Source organism: Mizuhopecten yessoensis, unplaced genomic scaffold (genome assembly GCF_002113885.1).
Source record: "Mizuhopecten yessoensis strain PY_sf001 unplaced genomic scaffold, ASM211388v2 scaffold917, whole genome shotgun sequence".
In the NCBI taxonomy this organism is placed as follows: domain Eukaryota; kingdom Metazoa; phylum Mollusca; class Bivalvia; order Pectinida; family Pectinidae; genus Mizuhopecten; species Mizuhopecten yessoensis.
Window position 1 is genome coordinate 1,568,999 of NW_018403786.1, and position 20,987 is coordinate 1,589,985.

Consider the following 20,987-nt stretch of genomic DNA (forward strand, 5'->3'; position numbering starts at 1 on the left):
CAATCCTTAAATTGTAATCTACTATACACAATCCCTGTGGAAATCAACTTTTATTGATGGACTCTTTTCTCTGAGAAATTATTACGCCGCTGTATCAGCCAATCAAAAGCGACGTTACACATGGCGACGTCATTTTTTTACGTTATGGGCTGATAACATAGATTTTTCAGCCAACGAAAATGCTTGTTACAAGCAAGATTAAATTATTACATTTATAACGTTAACAAATATCCGATTTCTGAGAGAAAGAACAAAAGGAGTGTCTAAGAAAAAGTCACCTCTTGTGAACAAATTGGAGTTTTGTTTGCTGCAAACGCATTTTCGTAAAATGCAACGTCATATGAAAAAGAGAGTTACTATGAGGGTAAACATACATGTAGTTCCAATTCATCAATAGTATAAAAAAAAATACAAACTGATAATAAAAGTGTTGTGTCTCCTTTACTTATGCGTGTTTTAGAAGCAATTTTCGCGTATTCCACTGAGAAAAGATGTATCACAAAAAATCTCAAAACAAATATAGGGTAATCATTTACAATTGAAATACGAAACATGTAACCAGTTATATATATATAGAAGACAAATGACACTGCATGGTGACTTTGCTGTGTTATCTCCTCGCTAGCACGTGTCTTATCGTTCCCTGACCTCGGACGCCCTTGAACCCAGTCCTGTTTCGTGTTGGGTTTTGGCATGCTACTATCCCCCATTCTTCCGGTAATGTTCTCCCTCCTGTCCATTCTCCTGGTTCTGGTTCCGACTGTCCAGGGGGCGGAATGGGACATTTATGATCTTGCAGACTCTTTGGGCTGTAAAGACTTCGTCGGTGCTCTACAAAACTCGGGACCAATGTACGTCCTATCGAACAACAACTCCGGTACGTCGGTGTGACATTGTCTCGAAAATTGGGTTATAACATATATGCTGTTTGACATTACAAAAACAACACCCACATTCTTTTTTTACATTATAAATTTACAGTTTCTACATATTTCTTAACAGCACAAATACGGTAAAACTTCGATATAATGTTGATTTCATTCGCTCCTCGTTTAACAACGACGTGTAGAGGACATCTTTGACTCGTTGGTTAGAAATGATTAGACATATATTAGGCAACGAAGGCCGCTTTCAACATTGTAGGGTGGAACCCCGACATATATTCCACCATAAAATACATAAATGAAATGTGGATGATATCTATTCTACTTTGTCGGAATGAAATCGATCGTGCCGCTCGTGCTGTTCTTTTTATGTACTAACATTTGTCACGTGATATCTTGTTTTCATTTCACCAACAAGTTGCACGCGGATGATGTCACATTTTTTTCGATGCACATGTCCCTATTCTGCCTGTTAAACTTAGATTATGACTGTTATACAATTAGATATATACATGCCAGACTAATGAATATACTCAACCACGGGTCCTTTTTTATCTAAACTGTAAAATATTAATGGTAAAATATCGCAAATATCGCAATAAGAAGGTTCAAAAAGAATGTTTTCTTTAAATTTAAATCATTGAAGTTATACGTGCAATAGCACGATGAAGAAACTCAACACGTAATTTCAAAATCAGGAGCAAGGTCAATGTCACTGAAAGCAACAACGACCGCACAATTTGGTCATCAGAACGATATTTCAAAATCAAGCTCTAGATCCGATAAAATAGGCACATATATGGTCAGCAAATGTGGATCTTTATATAAAAATCAAGCTAAGCATTTGATAAGACAATGAGTCGTTTAATAGATATACAACCATATACGAAGAATACCATGCAATATGGACATATGAAGTTTGTTTTTTCCAGGACCGTTCACTGTGTTCGCACCGACCGACGATGCTTTTAACAACCTTCCGGCCAACATCGCCGCCATCTTTAACTACGGTAATTGGGAATACATGCACGAGATTATCACGTTTCACATCGCTTACGGCAACCTGTCATTGGGTGATTTCCATAACGAGGCTAGGCTCCGCACGTGGCAGGGACAGGATCTTAGGGTCAACGTCTACTCCAACTCATCAGGTGGCGCTCCGGTCAGTTATTCAAACATTATTTTCTTTTTAAAAATAATCGAGAAGTGTGCTCGAGACCGGGGCCCTCATTCATGAAACCGTTCTCGTGCTCAAGCATGGATACTGTGCTCAAATCAGCTTTCTTGTAAATCACTTAGATCATATCAAAGAACCAAAAAGTCAAATGTAAACATTGGAAACAATATTTGGCTAAAAGTCTCTTCAAATCTTATTTTTTTCAAATCATTGACAAAATAATATTTTTTAAGTAATTATACCGAAGCAATTAAGAAATTAGGAACACAAAATCCATAATTGAGCATGAGAACGGTTTCGTGAATACAGGCCCGGTACTTCCGGGTGCGTCAATGTAACAGACGAGTGTACAGTGTAAGTGTTCGATATTGATAATGAAACAGACCAATTCGTCGAAAGGTACATTTAAATTTGTATACTGATTACAGATGGTGACGGCAGAGGGCGCAAGGATCGTTAAGTCTGCAGTAGCCACCAATGGGATCTTACACGTGGTGGACCGCGTGCTTTACAACTTCCCTCAGGTCTCGGCCGACCAATACGTCCACGAACAGTGGAACCTCACTACCTTGGACATGGTGGTCCAGATAGCCGGCCTACAAGACACTCTCAGGGGTAATATACGTGTGTTCAAGTTTGACGCACCAAGGAATCGTTGCTATCAAAGTCGGAAAGCTCTTTAAATAATACGCGTTGTTTCCCTTTTGAGTCTTTTTTGTAAGATTTTACTTGCAGGATTATACACATATCTCGGTTAAAACAGGATTAGAACACTAGCCCGTCTACTGAACGACGATAGCAGCAAACCGGTCCTTGGAAAGGTCTAAGAATCGCACATTAGCTGAATCTCATAAGTCGTTCCACTAGAGGATCGTCTATGGTAAATTATCACAGGAGTAGTTGAAGGCGTTAACGGTGGTTGTGAGATGTTAGACGGACAAATATGTGGTTCTTGATTACTTTGCGGATCGTGCTGACATATTTCTTCCTTCTTCATTGCTAACTTGGTGACTTGCTTTATAACCTGTTGTGCTTCAATGTTTCTCGTCACGGTTGTTAAGCACATATGCTATGTCGTCGATCTGGCTCTGTTATGCTGAATGGTCTTGTTGCTTTCCGGAATTTACACACTTTTCTCTTACATTTTAATGTGATCGATACTTGTGTATAGGCTGCATGGGGTTCTTCTCGGGTGTGATTCTACCCTCCTTTTTCGAGTAGATCGTAGTTCGGTAGCAAAGGAAACTCTCGCTATCCTTCAAGTTGTTACATCACAGCCGTCCTGACGTCTACTTTTTATCTTACATGATCCTTCGTGTCTCCGCTTGATCCTTACGTAGTCCAATCAGTTACGTTGGGTCTATTTTCTTTTGTCTGCCTGATTTATGACCTGGGTTTCTACTAGCGTTTGCTAAATGAAGTGCCGTTGAACAGGGATGCTTGTTTCTAGAAATAGTCTATTTATAACGAGATAGTAGATGATCGCCAGGAGGATGACCCTATTATCCTTCCACATGGCGTCATAATCCTCAAGCACATTCTTCTTTGAATGTTTGTGTGGTGTTCGTGATGGTGGCAGTCACTGTTATCCACGACGGGAGGCTTGCTGTCTGGGTGTATGGTAAACACTAGCCTCACGATGTCGTAACTTGGCTGTAACACTCTCTGTATGCCGTACAGGCAAAATGCTTAGTTGGAACTAAAAACTGCTCTTTTGCATAGGTTAACATCATGGTTGTGTCGGCAAAGTGGGCCGAAAGTCAAGGGACGTTCAACTGACTACTGAAGCATCTCTTATTAGTTTGTACATCTAAATGTCTGTCGTTCTATTTGATGTTGGTAGTTTCCAAGGTGATATTTAATTTTAAAATTGTGCGTAACGAGAACGTGGATTCTAAAACGAATAATTGAAGTTTGTCATCAATTTAAGATTATATAACAGAGAGGAGGGAGGGGGGGGGGGGGGGGGGGGGGGGGGGCAAGACTGTTACAACATACTTTGTCCGTCCGTAATGAAATACTGTTGGAGACAATATAACGCTGTTCTTCCTTGAAGAATGTAGTAGATGATCAATGATGATCAATTAGACATTTAATGATGGGTATTTTTCACCCCTGATTGTTATCAGTGTGTATTACGTACATGTACCTGATGAATCTATTTCTCCAGGAGACAACATGACACTCTTTGCCCCTAACAACTCCGTGTTTGGAAAGATAAAAGGGTTCGAGAACCATACCCTATCTAACGTCACACGGATCACAAGTAAGATTTGTTTGTAAAAATATTTTTTTTAACAGAAAATAATCACTTTTAGCATCAAGCACGTGGCTTTATGTGGGCTATAGAATTATTTAGAAATGTGATATTATTCACTGAGGCAAGGTAAATCAAATGAAAATGAGGCAATATTGGAACATTATGTGACAATTCGTCAGTATCATAGTACAGGCAATCATCACCCCTTAACGGTCCTGTACATGAACTGATGTTTCAGATTTGGTGAAGAATCACATGGTCAGTTCCACATTCTATTCCGCGAGTCTGACTGACGGAGCCGTACTGACCAACACGCTCGGACAACACATCGCGGTCAAGAATAACGGAAGTAAGTATGAGTGTCAACACCAGATGGTGCTAATGCAGATATTGTCTATGTTGGTACGTGTAATGTGATCGACTGGCGTCCCTTCTAACAGCCAGTGATTGCATGTTCATATTGTTCATACAAATATAGACATACGTCTCTGGTTATCTGGTTATCCTGTCTGGGAATTTCGGGTTACCAGAATATAAGATTATATAAAGACACGTGGCTCAAAACACGGGCGTAACAATACTAGGTATCGAAATACTTAATGGCCTGCATGCGAAATAGACACATGTATTCTTCACATTTGTTGCATAACTTATCTAATTGATATTAAGTATAAGCGTGTGAGAAAAACGACTAAAGAAGCCAGTGTATGACGATGTGTGAACAATATGTTGTTTACGATGTCCTTGAACTAGGTATCAAAACACTTATCTCTGCCATTCTGTTATCTTTTAGCCGCCATTACCTTAAACGGAGCCCCAGTGATACGGAGTGACGTCAGCGTTACCAATGGTGTAGTGTACATCATAGGAGATCTACTTTTCCCGGTCTAATCATCAGATTAGCACCGGATATCATTTTTTTCCAGCCAAAGCACCGGATATAAACTTTTTTGAACATGAAAACCAAATATGAACTTTTCCAAACCTGAGGACATGATGTGAAATGTTTTCAATCTGGGTCTGGGCACCGATTAAAAATTTTCATTATACCCCCTCAAAAAAAAAAAAAAAAAAAAAAAACTGTTCTTTGTAGGTGACTGTTTGTAACTTTATTAAATGTTATCTTTGATGGTGACAACAGGTTCTTGGTTGTTCGATATCTTCAATTCACTCAGAAAAATACTGAATAGGCTCAAAAATCGACTTCGAATGGTAATTAAACATAAGAGGTAATTATATCATTATATTGTTTGAAATATAGTGAATTTGTGCGAAGAAAGTATTAGTTAAACTATGTTTGTGTTTTCGAAGATGTTCAAAATCAGAAATGAAATGGCCAGTTAGTCAGTATCCTTGTAAAATGTTCAATTCTCATTCAAACATATCCTTTTCTCTTTTCCCTTGTTATAACACATGGGAGGATGTAAAACGGTTATTTGTGTCCGAAATAAGATTCCAAGTGATGTTTTGGCCACCGATGGAGTATCCTCGATACTCCATGGGTTACGCTCATTTATGCTTCCTATACCCTTGGAATATCTCATGACAAAAGTGAAGGCTGAGTGTGTGCCACCATGGTGAAAATACAAGTAGAATCGAAAGAATCTCGCGGAAGCGCAACGGTAAAGTTGACTGCCTTAGAAGTCGGATGTCGCTACTCTGCAATCTTCAAAGAACAGGTATAGGCCCAGCAAACGGTCAGGCTTTTGTTACCCGAGACCAGTCTATTAGCTAGCAGCGTGTTCTCGATTTCGTCATGACATGTATTCCAAGTGTGCATAGAGCGTGAGTGAGCGTAACCCCTGAAGTATCGAGGATGCCGATGGGGTATTTGTATCTCAAACTGAGCATTACAACTTAGTGGCTTGCGTTGTGTAGAGTAAATCACTCCACAAGGTCAATGATTTCGCTTGAACTCGTGAGGTAAAGTAGACTGTTTTCAGTATGTGTCTATGTTTTTTTTTATACATTTTCTTCCATTGTTTATGTCGTCAAAACAAACAATCGCCAAAATGCCGTGCCGAAACACAATCGTGCAAATGAGTGTTTTTATAATATTTTTTTCAACTTATCAAGTTTCTAGCTAATATGGATACACACTAAAACTGTTTTAATCGGTTGAACTTTTACAGAATATCTACGCAAATCAAAGACAAATTTCACGTTGCCAATGTTTTCCTTGTATTGGCTGTTATAAGACACATATGTACCTATAGCAAATCAGAAAAACAATAGGTGGGTACCAGTACCTGTGGACAAGCCTACAGCCATTCGTCTGATATGCTACTTTGTAGGTCAATGTCTTTTCTTTTTGACACATGTAAGACAACAATTTCTTCTTTAATAGACAGTTAAGGTAACCGTCTCCTTTTCATTGACATCTGTAAGATAGCCTTTCCCTATTAGACGAGTACATATAATACTCATGACATCAGCAGAAGTAGGAAGGACTTCAGTTTTCTGAAACAATGTTGAGTATAGTTTAACCAACTTCTCTCGCTGCAAAGATATAACCAGGGGCGGATCCAGGATTTCCTATAAGGCAGCACTCCGAGCGCGTAGCGCGAGTAGGGGGAGGGTACGGGATGGGGTCTTCCCCCTCCCGTAAGGGGGGTTTGGGGATATGTTTAGTCGATTATACATAATATTGTCAGCCGAAAAAAAACTTTATCGTTCTTGTATAATGATATGATTAATATCGCCCGGGCGGTAAGGAAGGTTACAATAAAAAGTTTAATTTTCAGATCATCTATAACGAGCGGTCAATAATATAATCGCCGAGCGTTGCAAGTTGCAACTTGGGGTTTCGCGGAGGTAGTAAAATAAAAAACACATTTTAGGGTCAAGATACAAAGTAGACGAGCGTAGCGATGCCAACAAATATTGTTTTAATAATGAAAATATAGTAAAAATATCAGATAACGGAAACCCACAATATTTCCTAGGATGCCGTATGGGATGTGTGGGGTGNGGGCCGGATGTGCCCCCCCCCCAATCCGCGCCTGATAACACAGCTGTAGAAAACAGATATGTATTCTGTGACGTAAGATCTCCCTCCATGACACCGTAAGGCCATGATCAGGAATAGGTCGTCTGTTTGGTAATGGAAAGGTTTTAATGTGCAATCCATTCAATGTAACTGACTGTTTTTTTCATAATCCATGGATAGACAATAGTGAATCAATATAGTTGATAAATCGGGCCTACGATCAAATCTGTACAATTTCAAAGTAAACATAATGTTCAGCCATTCAGTTTTTGGAGGAAACCCTCGAAGCTGAGTGAAATTGGCCATTTTCAGCAATAGTAACTTTGATTTAATATGAAAAAATTAGAGCGGCCATAAAATTGAAACGAAATGGAAAATAAAAGGATCCAAATTCAGTTTTGAAGGCCTCCAGGATTATCCCGGAATGTGTACTTCAAAGACTAGTGAACTCTAAAAAAATTCATTTCAGAGACTTGTTTGTCGCGGATTTAGGAAAAAAATCAAAATATGTGTCTTTGTTTCGTTATAATACGGTACAGACAGGAGGTAGAATAGTTTTACTCCAGTTCTCTTTGGGTGTGAGTAGGATACATCATAGTAGGATTCACAAATCTCAACTGTTTAAAATTCCAGCAACTTTTTTCAACAAATAACAAAGTTTTATTAGTTAAAATATGCAAATATATTAATATAGTAATAGAGAGAGTCCGTTCTCCTGGTTAAAACAGCACGTACTCTATCTTGTACATGTAAATTGTGGTTTAAAAGAATAAAATCTTGTCTTGTCTTGTCTAGTTCCGCACCCCCACCTTGTGTACACAAGATCATAGTCATGTGTACACACGTGTGTGTCGTTGTGTGTGTGTAAAGGACAGTACGGCTTATCTTCCCATGAACCAAACAATTTGGCGACATCTGCTGAGGTCATCAAAACCGGTACTGCAGGTAAGACAGCAGATCAGACAGGTAAGTCATGATTTTCTGGGCATTTCTATAGTGCGTATACCCGTCATACAACATAATATAGAAATCCTCAAATGTATCCTATTTATATTGTCACGTGAAGATTGATCAAACTTAAATTAGGTCACAAACTAGGTCACCAGTTATCATGAACCGTATATGCGACATCACACACATTATCATTTAATCTCCTTTAAATTTCTCTACCGCGTGGTGCTACCTTGTGCATTTTTATAGTATTTATACTTTGCAATATAATTCGGTAAGGTGATTTAACTGCACGTGCAGAATATTTAACATGTATACGTGTTTTTATGTTTTATCTTAAACTGATTATTATTTGTGATGTTGTTTAAATGAAAAAGAACACTGCACAGTGTTTCGTCTATAGTATACCTTTATAAAAAGAAACTTTGTAGTCTTTGAAGTCCGTACGTGGCATAACTTGCACAGTAAATTGACAGTTGTCTCTTTAGCGGTATATATAGCCATGTCTGATTGTAACACGAAGCTGTATTTGTTGTCAACTTAACATAGCCATTTGTATATTTTAATTATGTGCAAATATTAAAAACGAAAGAGGATCGTTTAGCTCGACAATATTGATGTTATAAACACCTACATGTCTAACATATTATCACGCTTGGCATCCCGACCATGCCTGTCGCCCCTCCATATTACATTTCACACCTCCATGTCCGTCGCCCTTCCTTATTTCATTTCACACCTCCATGTCCGTCGCCCCTCCTTATTTCATTTCACACCTCAATGTCCGTCACTCTTCCTTATTTCATTTAACACCTCAATGTCCGTCGCTTCTCCATATGTCATTTCACACCTCCATGTCCGTCGCCCCTCCATATATCATTTCACGCCTCCATGTCCGTCACCCTTCCTTATTTCATTTAACACCTCAATGTCCGTCGGCCCTCCATATTTCATTTCTCGCCTCCATGTCCGTCGCCCCTCCATATAACATTTCACGCCTCCATGTCCGTCACCCTCCCTTATTTCATTTAACACCTCAATGCCCGTCGCTTCTCCATATGTCATTTCACACCTCCAGGTCCGTCGCCCCTCCATATATCATTTCATGCCTCCATGTCCGTCACCCTTCCTTATTTCATTTAACACCCCAATGTCCGTCGACCCTCCATATGTCATTTCACTCCTCCATGTCCGTCACCCTTCCTTATCTCATTTAACACCTCAATGTCCGTCGGCCCTCCATATTTCATTTCACGCCTCCATGTCCGTCGACCCTCCATATGTCATTTCACGCCTCCATGTCCGTTACACCTCCTTATTTCATTTCACACCTGCATGTCCGTTACACCTCCTTATTTCATTTCACGCCTCCATGTCCGTCGCCCCTCCTTATTTCATTTCACGCCTCCATGTCCGTCGCCCCTCCATATTTCATTTCACACCTGTACGTCCGTTACACCTCCTTTATTTCATTTCACACGCCTCTCATCCCGATCATGTCAGTCGCCCCTCTTTTTATTCCATTTAACGCATCCATATCCGTCGCCCCTCCTTATTTTATTTCACGCCTCCATGTCCGTCGCCCCTCCTTATTTTATTTCACGCCATTTCACGCCTCCATGTCCGTCGCTCCTATATATTACATTCCTGAATGTCGTGTATCAAATACGTGTGATATTACCTAATTTGTTAAGTGTTGAATTTGCAAATAAGTCAAACACATTTCCTGGAGCACAGTCATGGAACGAACCATGTTTAAGCTAACAACATATACATCAAAATATGTATAATTGTAATTTAATCTAATCAAAAAGTCGCCTACGCATTTTTTTATGTTGAAATATGCCCTTAATAATGAACTATCTGATGAAAAAAACCTGATACACTATTTGCTACAGTATTTCATGTGTGTTGTAGAATAACTGCTGTATGCATACCATACATACATGTATAACTACATACTGTATGCCAGTGTACGATTGCCGAACGGAAATCAGTTTTATACCAACTAACAATGGCGTTGAATGTCATATTGCTTCAGACATATATTTATATAATTATATACATATCTATATCAAATATATACAAAAAATCACTACACCTTTCATGTGACCATATCATTTATTGTTGGTCTGAATTCCGCTGCCACTTCGTTCCGGTTCCGCTGCAAGTGCATTTTGATTTAATATGATACATTATTGACGCAGACTACAATTAGCCTCTATATCCATACAGCAGTACCTACAACAACATTTACATTATGATATACTTCAAGTGTCAGTTTTTTAAAACTAAAAATTAAAAGTTATATTTTCACGTTTACAGTACTCATCTAAACCAATTTCAAACTGTATAACATTAGATGAATCATTGACATCCCGTGGAAGACTGTTCCATATATATATCAACAACACGGAAAGTAAAGATTTTTTCCCCTTATATCAAGGTGACAGCCTAACTCAAGCCGGAGCTATAGGTAATCTATTCCAGCAGCTGTAGTTCATATCAGAGGGACGGCAATGGTTAAAGGGACCAAGAAATAACTTGAAGACACATCCTTTGAGTTTCATGTAACGAGTTATATGCCAGCCAGTATAGCGCCCGTGTTTTCTACATGATTTATTTAAAATATTAAATCTAGATCTATGTATTAAAAAATTATGAGGAAGTGATTGAATCATTTCGTTTATTTTTAAACCGTAAATAAACTTCAATGTTTTGTTTTTAATTTTCATTCATTTCCCCAAAAAAACTGTAGAGGTAACGATATAGATACGTGTGAGGAACAAGACGAACTCCCTTTCGGGTGCCTCACTTCCTGCCCCAAGGGAAGTTACTCTAAATCTCCAGCTTTTTAATATCCTGTCGCAAACTGGAACACATGCAGATAGATTAAAGATCAACTTTTGTCAATATGTAATTAGGTGTTTTGACAAGTACGTTTCCGGTCAAGGAAGTGTCTAATTTGTGACGGCCAGGTCTTGCAGACATCAGACATTATACCATGGTGTGTATCGAGGATTTTAGAGAGATTATAGTCAGTTGTACTTAATGCAAAATGAAAGTAGAAGAAATTTGAAACCCTGTCGGGGGTATTTCTTCGGTAGACGTGATCTGGTACGATCGCATGAAGAAATCAAATGAACATAATTTATGAAAAGTGGTAATACCTGTACTTCAAACAATTATACCAAATTATCAGGATAATTCATAAAGTGCATTATTACTTTGCAAAATTCAAACTGCTAGAATTTCTTTATCAATGGAAACCAATCATGTAGGGCAGATTACGACTATATATATACTAGATTACCGTCATGTCATCATTATCGAGATTTGAAGTATTTTATCACATTTTTCTCGACAAATGCATCTCCCTTATGATATTTACAAGTTTAAATGGGTTTTTTTCTCAGAATTGTGACTTTTGTTTAGCTTGGAAAATGAACATATAAAAAGTGAGTTTTTCATCAGTTAATGAATGTTCGTTTCTGAAAATTAGTGTGCATGTACCTCAATTATGTTTGAGAAATATTGGAGGATTATTATTTTGTGACAGGGATTGTTTAATGCTAACGGAATGCATTATTGAATTTGATATACAGTTTGGTGTGTCAGCCATATTGGAATGTCCTTAAGCCTCTCATACATTTGTATATTGCCAGCCGGATAGATATAGGACATCCTTTGGCTTGATGAACATTTTACTTGCATCACAATTTAGCTAGATGTAAGTTATTTAAAGTCATTGGATATTCTTTTCTCCTCAAAGCATTGACAATCATTCATACATAATGTATCTGATATGCTCTGTTTTCAGGCTTTTATGTACAGGAAATTGCATTCCGTCCTCCATCTACAGCGACACCAGATCACAGTCTTTACACTCCACCAACTCAGGATGGACAAAGCACCAGCTGCAGCAGCTGGGGTGACCCGGAATGCAAGTTCATTTTTACATGAACGTGCCTTTGTAGATGGGAAGTGGGTGTCTGCTGCCAGTGGGAAAACATTTCAAGGTATCTCAATTACTGATGGTTTAATAGAAGTGTAACCGTATCACAACACAAACCAATATTATTAAAAAGATTCAGTAGTTGTAAGATTAGATCATGATATTTTTTCAATATTACACTTAAAAATATTTAGTCAAAAGTAATTAACTACATGAATTTCCTTGAGTTTCATAGCTAAAAACACACGATATCATCTTCTTGCTTATTGCTTTATTTCAAAATAATTCAAAATTTCTTTCAGCTGTTAGTAATTGTTTTAAATTTATTGTTATCAGTTTTATAAAATAAAAATGTGTATCAATTAGAACATATAGTAACATATTATAGCCCCTCCTCTAGAGGCTCAGGGGTAGGAGTGAAGGAGTAAAAGCCAGATTGAGTCCTCTTGATCATTAGATGCTCTGGACCTTATACTTGCCTGGTTGGTCAAAATCCCTTCAGCTGTTCAGGATAACAAGGATTTTAAAAGAGGCTGATGTGAGACACCACACAATAAGTTCACCTGTATCATCTTTACTGGCAAACGGTTCTAAGCAAACATGTTTTTATTTTGTTCAAAGTGACGAATCCATCGACAGGTGGCTTGATTGGGAGTGTCCCTGATATGGATGCCAAGGACACAGAAAAAGCCATAGAAGTAGCCCACAAGGCATTTCAAACATGGAAGGAAACTACAGCCAAGGTCAGTGACTACATGACTATATATCTACCTTTATGCCTTATCACTGTAGGCTGAACTAGAAAACAGATACAAGAACTGTTTTCTTTAGAGGTTATATGGCTTGGTTTTGAGTATGGTGGCCTGATGGTTGGTCATTGACCTTTCCTCTGGAGGTAAAGTATACAATTTAAGTACAGAATTATGTTAAATGATCATTGACCAAACTTGTACATATATATTTAAAACCTTTTTCATTAACTACTTCATGTTTTCACTCCTATTTTGAATATTTAATACAGGTACCTGATTTTACTTCCAGTTTCAAGGTATAATCCTTGCATGTTTATTTTAAGGAAAGAAGCGGTATTCTTAGGAAATGGGCCGAACTATGCACACAGCATAAAGATGAACTGGCAAAGGTTCTCACAGCTGAAATGGTAAGATACCTACGGTATTCTAGTATTTAGTACTCAGTCTGTGATAACTTACATCTCATTGTAAACATACTCATGTCCATTTGAAATCTTCATTTATTTGTTACAACAATGTTTAATCATAACCTTGACATTGGAGTTAACCTGACCTTGACATGTTACATTGTACAATACATCTCCAGCACACATGCAGGCATACACACATAGGGAGATATTAGCCAGGTGGCATAGGACTAGTAGTTAGCGTCTGATAAGGCAGCTCCTGCGAATTCCTCAAAAATTGTAAATCCTAATTGTATTAATTGTAGTATATCTCGGCACTGTAAAGCGCTTTAGAGTGACTTATGTTAGCTACATTTAGATAGGGCGCTATATCAAATGTTGTATATTATTATTATTATTATTATTATTATGTGTAAAATAGGAATGTCCCTGACCTTGACGTTGTACTTATGTAGTACTACTGTATAAGGAATGGCATTTTACTTATAACCTTGACATTGTTCTTCTGTTATTTTGGAAGACCCTGGCCTTGACCTTGACATTGTTATTGTGTAATTTAGGGGAATCAATGACTTTGACATTCATTTCGTGTAATGTAAGAGCACTTGACCTTGACATTGTAATCGTGTAATGTTGGGGACAAGCTTGACCTTGACATTTTACTTAGGTAACCTACATTTTGTATGTAAAACATTGTTCTTGTGTAATGTAGGGGAAGCCCCTGGCAGAGGCTGCAGGGGAGGTGGCCTATGGAACGGCATTCATGGATTGGTTTGCGGAGGAGGCCCGCAGAGTGTACGGAGATATTATCCCGACTCCCGTCAAAACACGACGTCTCCTCGTCCTCAAACAACCATTAGGAGTGGCAGGGATGATCACACCGGTAACATAGTTATTTAATACATATGTGAATTTGGTCAAGCTTTGTTATTCATTTAAGATGTCTTTACCTTATAAATGAATAACTTATATAAGAACGTACTAAAGCACATATTTAATATCAATTGGAGACTTGCAAACAGACAATTCCTTTTTTACAATTTGCTGTAACAAAGTTTTTTTGCAGTGGAATTTTCCCAACGCAATGATCACTAGGAAGGCATGTGCAGCCATTGCCGCAGGCTGTACTGTGGTACTCAAGCCAGCTGAGGACACGCCCTACTCGGCCCTTGCCCTCTGTGAGGTATGCCTCTCTTTCGGGAATAAATATCATTCTTGTTGTACAAATCTTTTCATGCATAGATAACCCCGTATTTGAGACAACTCATATTTTGTACACAAGTACAACTGTACATGACCTTTTTACACTAAAACAATTGTATAAACCTACATGTGTGCATTTTGTAGATAAGTAACAATGGTATGAAAATGTGCGAAGTGTGTACAAAATTAACATTAGAAATGCATTGCATATGTAAACTGGTTATACAAGTATAACCTTAACTTTCTTCAAATTAATCAAAAATGCCTCTTTCAGAGAGTGAAGGTTCTATTCTATACATACCTGACCTTTGAGCACCTGTATGACCTTTTGTTATATTCATGTTTCCATAGCTAGCGTCCATGGCTGGACTACCCCCAGGTGTCCTCAATGTAGTAACCTCATCACGTGACCATGCTGCTGAGGTGGGAAAGACGCTGTGTAAAAGCCCGCTGGTGATGAAGATCTCATTTACTGGCTCCACACCAGTCGGCAAGGTATATTCATATCTTGCTCATCAGATTATTTTTTTTTAATAGGTATTAGGAATTGCTCTAATCAAATTTAAGTCACTTTTTTGTTTAAGAGCTTATATACTCATACAGAGAATCTGATATTTAAAAAATTATGAATAAATAATTTATGCTGTAAAGTTTATTCCTGCATAGATATATGAATTAAGCTATAATTTGGGTGTGTGGTGTTTTCTGTTCAGATTCTACTGGAGCAGTCGGCTTCTACTGTGAAGAAAGTTTCCCTAGAGCTAGGAGGAAATGCCCCTTACATTGTGTTTGACAGTGCTGATGTGGGTGCGGCTGTAAGGGGGCTGATGGGCTGTAAGTTCAGGTGTTCTGGACAGGTAAGTGATCACAGCAGTGTAAAAGTCAGATATGCTTCACTTAAAAAATGTCCTAATATCTGATGCCGTAGATAGCACTTACATATCATTCAAATTTTACTAGAGTGCGCACAGGCTAAATTGTATGTACACACAACAAATGTCATTGGACACAGTTTTCCTTGTATATGTATGCATATTAAGCAACAATGCAAAATCAACAATATAAAAATTAATTTTCTTTCTGAAAATCTCTCTCAAACATCTATGAACAAAATGAGGATACAATATGAATTGTAATGTCAGGGTACCTTAGTGTTTAATATTCTTAATACATATTTCAATTTGACCATTTTGACCAGAATAAGCTACATTTCCTATGAAAGTAAATATAATTGATGTATCCGCTGTATGTACAATGTATCTTTCAAATCTGTATGGGTAGTTATATAAGAATACTAGCAAACCTACGGGTATTTTAAATATGTATCCTTCAATTTTTGGGGGTAACTATAATATATGTGTCCTTAAAATCTAAATTATCTAAATGGAAAATTGTGTTATCCCTCTAAAGCAAAGTTTTATTTAGGTTTGTGTTTGTTCTTTTAATAGTTAAGGTGAAATAGGTATGATAATTTATTAAGCGTAAGTGCAATTTTCACCTGAGACTGAGGATGGATAATGGAAACAGATATACATTTTACTTGGCTTAAGTCTGACCTTGGTTTTCTTATCACCTGAATCGTTGCCTCGTCTAATTTATCAAAATATCATAAAATGTTATAAAAGTTATAAAATGAAGAAGTATTTGTTTTAATAAAAGTTTCTGTAAACTATTGACATTTACAATGAATCTGTCCAGACCTGTGTGTGTGCCAACAGGATCCTGGTGCAGGAGGGGATCTACGATGAGTTCGTACAGAAACTAGCGGAAACCATGGACAAGGAACTCAAAGTGGGAGACGGGTTTGAGGCTGGAACTACACAAGGCCCACTGATCAACAGCAAGGCTGTAGACAAGGTAAGGATCCAGATATGACCGGTTATATCACCTGGTTCTCTGATCAAGTATGGCTATAGGCCAGCGGCCACCAGTAACGACCTGTGTGTAGGATGGCGTACGTATTATTGCATACTTTGTTTTTACCAGTGATCATAAATTGATATTGAGCAATTTAGGTTTTGATTTTTTTTTTAAATCTTCAATTTAAATCACTCTTTCTTCAGTTTCCATTTTTTTTTCCATATGCAATAGTAATCAACACATTATCTTGGAAAATATAAGAATTTAAAATTAATTGGTATTTTCCTTTGATTTATTATACCTTTATCATATTGTCATATCTCTTATTATGAATTACTCCTTTTTATGTCAAGATCATTACTTTCAATCAAGAAGTTAGGCGACATTTTAAGAAACACTACCATGCTTCATATTTCTCAGGTCCAGGGCCACGTAGATGATGCGGTGAGTAAGGGCGCAACTGTAGTCAGGGGAGGTAAGAGGCTGGATGGAAACTTCTTCTCACCTACCTTGCTGTCTCATGTTACAAAGGAAATGAGGTGTGCATACGAGGAGACATTTGGACCTGTCGCTCCCATTTTGAAGTTAGTATATTTAAACATCATTGACATCTCTCGGCCTTGCTCATGCAATGGCTGATTATCACTGAATTGTTTTTTGAAATACTGATAAATTATCATGTTTTCCTTATACCATATTTATCCTGCAATAAGCTCAGGAGGCCGACACATATCCTCTGACTTCAAGTAGGGGGCGGGCCTATTACAGGACAGTAACTTAGTATTTCTACTGAAGTGCAATGTATATATGGGTGGGCTTATTTCCAGGCATGGGCTTATTGTTGGATAAAAAGTGATCTTTTTTTGCCAGGTTCCATATTTTTAAGATTAAGATACCTGAGCTTAACATTCAATTTGTTTTTTCATGTTTTAAATTATAAATGTTTCCCCCTGGTCAATTGACAAGCTTAGGTTATAATTATGACACATAAAGAACATGCGTACCAGGAAGCTTAAGGGAGACCACAATAAATAGCGTTATATTCTTTATAAATTGAAAATAATCTGTTTACAGATTTAAAACAGAGGAGGAAGCAGTTGCCATAGCGAATGTTACATCCTCAGGGTTGGCAGGTTTGTAATAATTATACTGTACACTGCTTATATTACAACCATAATTTGTATGTCATTACTCATTCAAGATCTGAGAACAACACAAAATTTGAAAGAATATGTAAAATGTAAAATCCATCAAATTAAATCCCAAGTGGAAGGAAGAATAGTTCAGAAGTGTATCAGATAATTAATCACTGTAAACTTGATCAAGGTGCAACAGTTAAAGTTAACTTCCACTGAATTAAACCACTTACAGTACATAATTTAACTGTTGTAGATGCCAATTGTGTTCCTGTTACAATGCCAGTTGATGTTCTGTATATATAAAAGCATGAAATTGTTCAGGGTCTTAGAACAATCAATAACCCTGAGGTTCTTGGGATTCCCTGTAAAGAATATACATATAGAAAAGATAGTGTGTAATGGCTCGTATCCAGACAATGTGCATGTTTCTGTTACATAAACGTACTGCTACAGTAAAATGTAATGCCATATTCCAATCCTGTCAATATGGCAACCAGACATTAGCAAATGCATTGAGGATGAGACATATCATTAGGAACTGGACTTTAATTAGCATGACAAAACTGCAAATGTATTGCAATGGTGACAGAAATTGATATATAACACAAGTTTATTTCTATCTCCCAGGGTACTTCTACTCCCAAAACCTCAGCCAGATCTGGCGTGTGGCTGAGCAGCTGGAGACAGGCCTAGTGGGGGTCAACGAAGGGGTGGTGTCCGTCCCCGAGGCCCCATTTGGGGGCTGGAAGGAATCTGGTCTCGGCAGCGAGGGCAGCAAATATGGTATTGATGAATACCTCCAACTTAAATATGTGTGTATGGGAGGAGTATAGGCTGTTGAACATTTCTAAATCAATCAAAACATGGCAGTGATGGCAGCAATGGTTTCATGAATATCTACAAATGAAATTAGTGTGCAATGGCAGAGAACATTGTATAAGCTGTCGGCTGTTGATACCTAGGAATATTTGTAAATCAAAATTTGTATGTTCATCTTTTAGTAAAATTCTGGTCAACGCCATAGTTAAAAATAATAACTAAATGTTTTAAAACAAAAACAAGAGCTTTTGACACCATTAGGCGTCTTTCACACATTGGCAGAGTCAAGAGTGTCATCCCTGAAGTACCTCGATCAGAGCAGTAACTATACAATGTGTTATACAATACAGAACTATGTATGCGAGAGTTGCCATGTTGTAACCCAATAAATAAGCTGTAATCCAGAAAGAAGAACTCGTCATACAAAAATTATTTTAAACAAATATGTGTATAAATGGACTTAGATTAGGGAATTAGCCAAACAGTAAACTATCTGAGAATAATGGGTTCTGTATCTATATTACTTGTCAATTGTGTGGTCTCCAGGAGCATCTAAATGTCAAACGTGTAGATGTATTATGGGTGTATGCAGTACAGTGCTGAGAGTCCGAGGTGTGTTTATAATTAACAGAAGGGCCAACTTAACTCATTCACCCCTGAAATTTCATAATGAACTATTCCAACGTCTGAATTGGACGACTTCAAATGTGTCTTCAGGGGTGAATGAGTTGAAGCCACCTTGATAAAAGTGCTTAATTACATAGACTGTTTGTATGGTGTTGTGGTAATCTATAAATTACAATTTGTTAAGTTTTATGATCCAGCAATAAAAATTGACTATATATTAAATCTGTTTGACATTGTTTATCATGCTTCAAATTCATGAACTTAGACTTAAGGTTATAATATATAAACTGTATTTATTTTACAGCAATTATGAAACAAGTTATTTCAATTTATATTAATCACTCTTGTTGGCCCGGATGTTGGCGCACGGGGGGGGGGGTCTTAGTGTTGGAGGAAACGGGAGTACCCAGAGAAAACCCACGTGGTCAGACAGGTGACCTTTAACCTTTTCACTTCCGATCGGGGAATTGAACCCAGGTCGCCTTGGTGAAAGGTAAGTGCGCTATCCACTGCACCACCTGATCATGTAACTAAAGGTTACATGTTACCTTACACAAGTAACATGTGTGATTTTTGTTAGTTATCTCCCTTACAAATGTAGGAATTTAAGGATGCTATTGATCTTAATTCCATGAATTCTATACCATTCAACAAAGACAGTAAATTAGCATATGTATCGTATCGCTTAACATTCCTCATCAGATGAGTCGTTAACTGAATCGTGGTAACCCTTAAATCTGCATCCTCGTTCAACGCCTGATCACTTCATCAAGTCATTTGATAAAAAAAATCATTTTCAGAAATATCTGAAATATTATAATTATTTTATGATTTTTTGCTATTAAGGTTAATAGGATTGTGTCGCCATTTCTCAGTAGAATTTATTCAAATTTTGTAGTTATATTGCTTTGAAATAAAGAAAACTTTCTGCTACAAAAAAAAATATAGGATGTCAGAACTTTAAGGATTTTAAATGGATATTTATGTAAAAAGGATTGAATTTTGAAAAAAGACTTGAAACACACATTTCTTTTTGCAAAATAATGTCAATAAAAATGATACTAACATAGATTAGTATTGCATTAATGTATTTTAATTTCATAAATGCTGAAATTGTGTAAAATTAATCATCTATAAACGATTAAAAATTGACATTTTATAATAAAACCATATACACATAGTAACTACATGCAATGAGTTATCGTTCTTAGAAAACTTCACAGTAGTGAACTAGATAGCCGGTTTCCTGAAGTAAGGAACAACGGACGAATGTGACTCATTAATTAAAAAACAACTGAATTAATGCCTGGATTGCTTTGCAATACTTTAATATTGAAAGAACACACTGTTCTGTCAATAATAAGCATACAATATTCATCAGTTTAATATTAAACATTAGAATATGCGGAAATTGTGATACTGTCTCCCTACATTGGATTTTCAGCTAGGGATGTACTTCCTACTTCCGTTTCGCAATACACTCCTATGACTTTAAGGTCCAATGAGTGTATTGATAAACGGAAATAGGAAGTACATCCCTAGTTGAAAATCCAATGTAGGGAGACAGTATCACAATTTCCGCATATTCTATGGAGTTGTGATGAATATTGTATGTTTATTATTATTGACAGAACAGTGTGTTCTTTCAATATTTAAGTATTTCAAAGCAATCCAGGCATTAATTCAGTGGGTTTTTTTTATCAATGTGTCACATGTGCCCATGTTTCTGTACTTCAGGAAACCGGCTACCTATTTCACTACTGTTAAGTTTTTCAAGAAAGATAACTCTTACATGCAATTACTATGTGTATATGGTTTTATTATAAAATGTCAATTTTTAATCGTTTATAGATTATTTATTTTAAACAATTTCAGCATTTATTAAATTGATTAATGCAATACTAATCTATGGCAGTATCATTTTTATTGACTAAAATTGTCTTCCATCTTTTTTTCAAAATTCA

At 37.1% G+C, this 20,987-nt stretch overlaps 2 protein-coding genes across 4 annotated transcripts; both read left to right on the top strand.

The window, feature by feature from the left end:
• The first annotated feature begins 641 nt into the window (after nt 1-641).
• On the top strand, nt 642-5,354 carry LOC110454321 (transforming growth factor-beta-induced protein ig-h3-like). Its single transcript, XM_021503773.1, has 6 exons — nt 642-877; nt 1,817-2,046; nt 2,490-2,676; nt 4,232-4,327; nt 4,560-4,670; nt 5,115-5,354. The coding sequence occupies exons 1-6, from the start codon at nt 694-696 to the stop codon at nt 5,210-5,212; spliced, it is 906 nt and encodes a 301-aa protein (XP_021359448.1). The 5' UTR covers nt 642-693; the 3' UTR covers nt 5,213-5,354.
• A 2,803-nt stretch (nt 5,355-8,157) lies between these two features.
• Nucleotides 8,158-19,239, top strand: LOC110455008 (succinate-semialdehyde dehydrogenase, mitochondrial-like). 3 transcript variants are annotated; one of them, XM_021504890.1, is made up of 12 exons: nt 8,158-8,255; nt 12,082-12,280; nt 12,838-12,959; nt 13,292-13,375; nt 14,088-14,258; nt 14,442-14,558; nt 14,930-15,073; nt 15,292-15,435; nt 16,277-16,435; nt 16,859-17,022; nt 17,513-17,571; nt 18,205-19,239. In XM_021504890.1, exons 1-12 carry the CDS (start codon nt 8,202-8,204, stop codon nt 18,408-18,410), a joined length of 1,623 nt encoding a protein of 540 aa, XP_021360565.1. In that variant the 5' UTR covers nt 8,158-8,201; the 3' UTR covers nt 18,411-19,239. The 3 variants fall into 3 exon arrangements, with proteins under 3 accessions (XP_021360565.1, XP_021360556.1, XP_021360573.1); XM_021504881.1 differs by having other exon boundaries at nt 8,161-8,276; XM_021504898.1 differs by lacking the exon at nt 8,158-8,255 and adding an exon at nt 11,103-11,268.
• The last annotated feature ends 1,748 nt before the right edge of the window (nt 19,240-20,987 follow it).

Excerpts from the sequence above, each read along its gene's own strand:
- LOC110454321 (XM_021503773.1), top strand. The coding sequence starts at position 694 with ATGCTACTATCCCCCATTCTTCCGGTAATGTTCTCCCTCCTGTCCATT. Across the intron at positions 878-1,816 it reads CCTATCGAACAACAACTCCG|GACCGTTCACTGTGTTCGCA; the intron begins GTACGTCGGTGT and ends TGTTTTTTCCAG. Across the intron at positions 2,047-2,489 it reads ACTCATCAGGTGGCGCTCCG|ATGGTGACGGCAGAGGGCGC; the intron begins GTCAGTTATTCA and ends TACTGATTACAG.
- LOC110455008 (XM_021504881.1), top strand. The coding sequence starts at position 8,202 with ATGAACCAAACAATTTGGCGACATCTGCTGAGGTCATCAAAACCGGTA. Across the intron at positions 12,960-13,291 it reads GGAAGGAAACTACAGCCAAG|GAAAGAAGCGGTATTCTTAG; the intron begins GTCAGTGACTAC and ends GTTTATTTTAAG. Across the intron at positions 15,074-15,291 it reads GCTCCACACCAGTCGGCAAG|ATTCTACTGGAGCAGTCGGC; the intron begins GTATATTCATAT and ends TTTTCTGTTCAG.